This window comes from Zingiber officinale, chromosome 7B (assembly GCF_018446385.1).
Source record: "Zingiber officinale cultivar Zhangliang chromosome 7B, Zo_v1.1, whole genome shotgun sequence".
Taxonomy (NCBI): domain Eukaryota; kingdom Viridiplantae; phylum Streptophyta; class Magnoliopsida; order Zingiberales; family Zingiberaceae; genus Zingiber; species Zingiber officinale.
Window position 1 is genome coordinate 15,498,058 of NC_055999.1, and position 6,820 is coordinate 15,504,877.

General features: G+C 37.5%; 1 protein-coding gene across 1 annotated transcript; it reads left to right on the forward strand.

The window, feature by feature from the left end:
* The first annotated feature begins 258 nt into the window (after nt 1-258).
* On the forward strand, nt 259-6,760 carry LOC122005398 (lysM domain receptor-like kinase 3). Its single transcript, XM_042560426.1, has 11 exons — nt 259-1,071; nt 1,863-1,946; nt 2,317-2,601; nt 3,250-3,395; nt 3,472-3,561; nt 3,662-3,767; nt 5,017-5,168; nt 5,247-5,344; nt 5,419-5,566; nt 6,166-6,273; nt 6,342-6,760. The coding sequence occupies exons 1-11, from the start codon at nt 477-479 to the stop codon at nt 6,504-6,506; spliced, it is 1,977 nt and encodes a 658-aa protein (XP_042416360.1). The 5' UTR covers nt 259-476; the 3' UTR covers nt 6,507-6,760.
* The last annotated feature ends 60 nt before the right edge of the window (nt 6,761-6,820 follow it).

The following is a 6,820-nucleotide window of genomic DNA, read 5'->3' on the forward strand; positions in this document are numbered from 1 at the left end:
CGATTCGACGGCCCAGATGCCATCTGCCAGCTGCAGGCCACCGCATCCAGGTCAGCGTTATAGTCAATTGCTGTTTTGTTTTTTCGCGGCTTCGAGTGCAGATTGACCGCTCTGCCCTCTGATTGTCCATGCAATTATCAATGGAGGGAGGATACGAAGTGCAAGATAACATATTGAATGGGGAAGGGGGCAAGTTCGTAATATTGTTAAAGAATCAGGGTAGAATATCTGCTCGCCACTGTTTTCTCCATTTGCTATAGACCGACGGCACACACTTGTTGCAGTGAGAGAGAGGACTGAGCTTGGGGCTTGGGCTTTCGTATTACCCTTCATCTCTCTCGCCGCCTCCAAATCTTTCCTTTCCCCAACTCTTCTGCTCATGAATTCGATCCGCCCCTTCTTATCGAAGATCGTTGACTTACTCCATTTTCTTTGAATTCTTGGTTCCAAAATTCGTTTTTTTTCTCTCTGCTGCAATGGCGTTAATCCCGATCTCGCTCGCCGTTTCGATTCTGTTGCTGATCGATGCCGTTCCCTTGGCGTCCTCGACGGGGCCGCTCAATTGCTCTGACGTGGCCCGTGTTTGCACCTCCTTCCTCGCCTTCAAGGCGGGTCGACGTCCCGACGTCGCCCAAATCCAGAGCATGTTTGACGTCTTCCCCGAGGACGTCACCGTCGACGAGGGCAGCAGTCCCGGGTACGTCTTCGTGCGCAAGAACTGCTTCTGCCTCGCGGACAAGAAGTATCTTACAAACACCACTTTCACCGTGCGGGAGGAGACGAGCTCGGTGTACCCGGTGGTCGCCCAGACCTATGGGGGGCTCGCCTTCCTGCCCAACGTGACCCAGCGGTTCGCTCGCTCCAGAGCCGTCATCTCCCTCCACTTACTCTGCGGGTGCTCCAGCGGGCTGTGGAATTATCTGATGAGCTACGTGATGGAAGAGGGAGACTCGATCGCGTCGCTGTCGAGTAAGTTTGGGGTTAGCATGGACAGTATTGAGACTGTGAATGACATGTCCGGTCCGAATGGTGTTGTCGTTGGAGAAGTCTATTACATCCCACTGAACTCTAGTAAGCATCGTTTTCCTTCTCTCTCTTTATGTATTATTGTACTACACGATCACCATTTTTTCTATCAAATAGATACATTTCTTATTGAATCAGTACATTAATCACTTAATTATATAATGGAAATGTGTTGTCAGTTATAATCAGTTAAACTATAGCCTCGATGAACTCTGAGGAATGTGGACGATGAAGACCACAAAGTCAACTTAAAGAGGAGAGAGAGATTTGGTGGATTAAATAAGTGCAGGGAAATTGGGAAGATGATCCTAGTTCTGAGAGACGAAAACTTCCATGTTGGTTATATTACAACAAATACTTCTGATACTTTGACCTAGCTTATAAAGAAATGTTTAGATTTATTTCACTTCTTGAAAAACTATACTTATGTCTATTTTTTATCCCCAATAAGTTGAGGTATGGTACCGTCTATGTCTTGATTAATTCACATAACACGTTATTGCACAAAACTTTATCATTTTCTTTAATTTGTTACATAAATATTGGTCCGCCTCAGAACTCATCTGCTCAAAACCAGACAGAAAACCTGTTTTTTTTTAAAAAAAATGATTAAACTTCCTCATTTACATTGGTTCAAGAAGGCAACTCAAAAGGTTTGGTGCCTTTTTATATATAAATAATTCCAATTTACCATCTTTGCAAGGAAACAAGGCCTTATCTTCTATTTCCATTCTGCTTTTTTTTTTCACCATTTAAAGTGTTTCTCTACTTACATTTGCCACATTTTGTTTTAGTTAGCTGATACTTCAGGCTTCATGATTTTTGCCTTTTTGTAGTTCCTGGCTTGCCTTATTTTGTAAACAATGGATCCTCTCCTTCTTCTGCACCTACTTCATCAGAAACATCTGTTACATTCTCAGGTATGATCTAATTGTTTATGTTTGTATGTGTTTTTCTGGTCCATTCATCTCAAAATGCATATTCCTTTCAAGTTTATCCTTGGTGATTTAGTAGTTGCTTGGATGAAGATATATTAGATACACCATGCCATTAGTTTCCTTCCATTGATTCTGAAATTTGTTCTCTTTCATTGTTTAAATGAATATTATTGATGATTCCTTGTTTTCTTGTGTATTTTTATAACCAAAATGAACTTCACTAGAAATTTCTTATCACTACTAATCTTTTTTTAATCCTCCCTTCCCCAAGAAAAGAAAAAAAAACTCATTCATTCACTTGGAATGCCCCAATTGTGAAACTGTTCCTGAATTAAATATTATGTTTCTGCAGGCAATTCTATGCATAATTCTGCTGGATTCCCTTATGGGTGGGTTTTCGGTAGTATGGGTGCTTCTGTACTTCTTGTAATTTTGGTTTTATTTTCCTTTCTTTCTTTCAAGTCCTTCAATTCAAGGAGTCAAACAAAAGATCCTGAAAGACCAGTGTCCCATAAGTTCCACATCCTCCGGAACACTAGTTTCTGTTATTCTTCAGGAAGGTACCTCTGTTGCAATTCTGGAAATACAAAGGCATCAACAGGGGATGCAGGAAGTCACCATGCTAATATTCCCAAAGGTTTGCTTGCCATCCACTTTCATTTTACTTGAGATCTGAACATAATGGTTTAAGTTTTTCCCTACCATTATTTATGGGTGTTCTAAAAAACTAATTAGATTTACATGTACTGGCGATTCTACAAAGATGTGGAAAACTAATTTCTTACTGGAAAAAACTTTCAAATGACTTTGCTCAATATCAACTGAAACGCAAGAAACTTGATGCCTAGCTTTCTGTTAATGTTGGTGGATGTTGAGGACATATTTACTTTGCTAGTGTAGTTTCCGACCGAGTGAAAATGAAATAAGGATTTGAAGAGCTGGTTGGATTGCAATTATCTCCACATCAAATATGTCTTTTGATAAATACTCAGAATCTTTAAATCAGCAAAAAGATGTTTGTAGTTATACTTTTTCTTTGTAACTGCTGATACAGATACTATAGAATATAGATAATACCTTGATTTATATATGTGATTCACATGCTTGTTGCTGTAATATTTGGATAATATATTATAAGCTGTCTGTTGGAGGTTCTACCTTGGGAATAATAGTGCATCTTAGTGTTTGTAATTACACTTTAACCCACCGTTATGCACAACCTTGCACTTTCTTCTATTTTTCCCCCATTATTTGTGCAGTATAACAAGTATAGTTTGTCCTTCAGGCATGGCTGGTGATGCACTTGACATAGAGAAACCAATTGTTTTCAAGCACGAAGAAATATTTTCTTCTACAGATAACTTTTCTGATTCAAATCTACTGGGTCATGGTCAGTATGGTTCTGTCTATTATGGGGTCCTTCGGGACCAGGTTAGTAGAGCTAACTTCCAAGAAAAATTTGAACTTCTAGCGTGACTATATTTTAATTGGTTATTATGATGTTTAGGAGGTTGCAATAAAAAGAATGACAGCTTTGAAAACAAAGGAATTTATGGCTGAGGTGAAAGTACTCTGCAAGGTCCATCATGCAAGTCTGGTAAAACTCTTTAAAACACAAGAACAATGCTTCTTTAGTTTGCATTAAGTGGATTCTATTTCTTTAATGTTTTTTTTCATTTTAATTCACTTTTGTCAAGGTAGAATTGATTGGTTACGCTGCAAGTGATGAGGAGCTGTTCCTGATATATGAGTATGCTGAGAAGGGTTCGCTCAAGAATCATCTTCATGATCCACAAACCAAGGGTACGATCTCAACATCACGCACTCCTTAATGCAGATAAGATAAAGTGACTTAATTTGAGTAATAGAATTCCTGATGGTGCTTCTGAAATGTGAAAAGCTTGTATCTTTTGTTTAATTCAATTGTATCTAGTAGATCCCATTTCTTCTTTCACATAACATCATGAACATGGAAATGAGAAATTTGAGGTATTATTGGTTGTAAACATGGAGTTTGTTTCTGAGAAAATATGTCATTGTGGTGCTGAAAGGGATTATGGATAGAAAAAAAAATAATGGAGCAATGCCAAGCATTAATACCATGTGCTTTGACAACTTAGATGTGGTTCTCCCTTGCTCTAATTCAGTTCTTTTATCATACAAAAGGCAGATATGTCTCCCTAGTTAATTATTGTCCTTCGACCATTCATTATAATTTTTTCTCTTGGGATAAACCTCGGCTTAAGAGGTCTAGTGATCCTTTATAGGATAATTTGTGTGGTCATGTTGCAATAATTGAAAAACATAATTATTAAAGAGTTGTCAGATAAAGATTCCACAAATTTTGTGGTTAGGAAACTGAAAAAGAGGTGGATGGAAGCTAGACCTTGCCCCATTGTGGATGTTCTGAACCAAATTTGGTAATACGGCTGTGCTCTTGAAAATGAAAAATTGGACAAGTATGATAGTAGCTGAAGTTCAACATAAGTTTAAACGGCTTAACATGCTGACTGTTTAACTTCTAAAAGATAACAATGTCCTTAGATACTCTCCATCGCTGAGGCATCTTCACTGGCAACCTTTTCTTTGAAGATTATTTAGGTTGGACGTTGGATTACTGGTTGCATAATCGGTTGGAACTAGGAAAGTATTCATATGGCTCAAAATTCTTGCAAATTTTAAAGCCTCGATATAAAAAAATAATCAATGATGCCATGTTTTCAGTTACAGTAGTAGTGCCCTAGTATGACAGCTATAAGCCTATAAATACATATATATCAGGCCAGACCTTATCAAATCCAGATTGTAAGCAATTCTATTTTTGGATATTCTGCTTAATTTTTTTATCAAAGAATGTTTATGCTACTTACATTTAATGAGTCATGGAAATATGTCTTATTTTCTTGTTAGGTTCTTAACATTATTGTTGCACAGTAATGAAAAAATCATTTCTGATGAACATGTTCAAGTCTGTCTTGCTAACCTGCCTATGATTTCATGAATATTTTTCATGACAATATTTGACAAAATTTACTTCTGATTTGATTTTTAGGGAATACATCACTATCTTGGATATCTAGGGTTCAAATTGCACTTGATGCTGCCAGAGGACTAGAATATATTCATGAGCATACCAAGAACCATTATGTTCATCGAGACATCAAGACAAGCAATATTCTACTTGATGGTTCTTACAGAGCTAAGGTTCATCCTAACTCATAGCTTTGCTAATTATATTTTTGTTCTTTGGACATTAACATGGTGCACTCTTCCTTTGTATAGATCTCAGACTTCGGGCTCACAAAACTTGTTGCATCAACAATTGATGGTGAAGCTTCTACTACTAAGGTTGTTGGCACTTTCGGTTATCTAGCTCCAGAGTAAGTAGAGGAAGGAACATTTTAGCAGTTCTTATAAGATAGTTAATAAATATAAATTTTATAATCTGTATCAGATACTTGCATGATGGTCTTGCCACCACAAAAAGTGATGTTTATGCATTTGGGGTTGTCATTTTTGAGCTAATATCTGGCAAGGAGGCAATAACAAGGACAGAAGGAAGAGTTCTGGCAAACCCTGAAAGGCGTTCATTAGCATCTGTGGTAAGCATTCACTTTCTTATTCATCTTTTGAAGCTAAAACCTTTAATTGTTAATTACCATTTAGCTCAATTACTGGACTCCTATCAGTTGCTTGCAAATGATAATTCAACCTTTAAATATCAATGGTTTTGCTGAATATGCTGTTAGAATGCTAGTTCTTTCAGCCCACATAGATGTTGCAGGCTTTCTTACTAGATATTCCACTTGATCTACTAAAATGAAAGAGTACCTGTCATGGTAAATGAATTCAATCTCTCATTTTCATTCAAATAAATTAATTGCACGCCAAAATTTTTATGTATGCCTTCCCGTCCCAATTGAAGAAAGAAATATTAATAAAATAAAAGAGGAGAACAAGTAACACTCCTTTTTTATACTTAACTCGTCCCACTGGTATGACATATAGATTAGGTTACTATGCTTAGGATATACTCTCCTTTTTAATTCCATTGGGCATGCCCAAGTTTCAGGGTTTAAGTTGGACTCGAACCTCCTCTTGAACTTAAACATGCGTATTAGCGTCTTTTACACTATTGATTCTGCTAGCAGTTAATTACAATTAAGCATTTTCTTACCTCTAGACCACTGAAATTTTGCAGATGTTAAATGCACTGAGAAACTCCCCAAATTCAATGAGCATGGAGAGCCTGAAAGGTTATATTGATCCCGCTTTGATGGACCTGTATCCCCATGACTGTGTCTACAAGGTATGTTCAGACAAGCCATCTGTTCATTCTCAAGTTTCCAAATGGCTTCTCATTTCTCCAAAACTCAGATGGCAATGTTGGCAAAGCAATGCGTGGACGAAGATCCTATCTTACGGCCAGATATGAAGCAAGTGGTGATCGCTATCTCCCAAATTTTGTTGTCCTCCATCGAGTGGGAGGCTACGTTGGCCGGGAACAGCCAAATCTTTAGTGGCCTTGTCCAAGGAAGGTGATTAGTCGAACCCTTTGAATAAAAAGAAAATGAGAAGGGACAAAAAATTTCTTTTCTAGCTCAATGCTTTGGGGTTCTTTTTATAAAAAATTGTGTTCTCATGTGTTGACCTGAGTTGTGTATATGGTCACCCTTTTGTGTGTTGTGGGTTGTTGATTAAATATTTAGCCATGTTCTATGAGCACGTATTGATTTGGGATAAATATGACTAGATGTGAATTTTGTTTCAGATAAATGTATTAATAATTCATTGAATTGTGGTTCCTAAATTCGATGTAGATTGCTTCTCTTCTCTTTTTGAATACCCTACTTATA

What these genes read in the sequence shown, in the direction of transcription:
- LOC122005398 (XM_042560426.1), top strand. Translation starts at nt 477, where the DNA reads ATGGCGTTAATCCCGATCTCGCTCGCCGTTTCGATTCTGTTGCTGATC. An exon ending in TCATGATCCACAAACCAAGG is followed by an intron (nt 3,768 to 5,016) that starts GTACGATCTCAA and finishes TTTGATTTTTAG; the next exon opens with GGAATACATCACTATCTTGG. An exon ending in TTCGGTTATCTAGCTCCAGA is followed by an intron (nt 5,345 to 5,418) that starts GTAAGTAGAGGA and finishes AATCTGTATCAG; the next exon opens with ATACTTGCATGATGGTCTTG.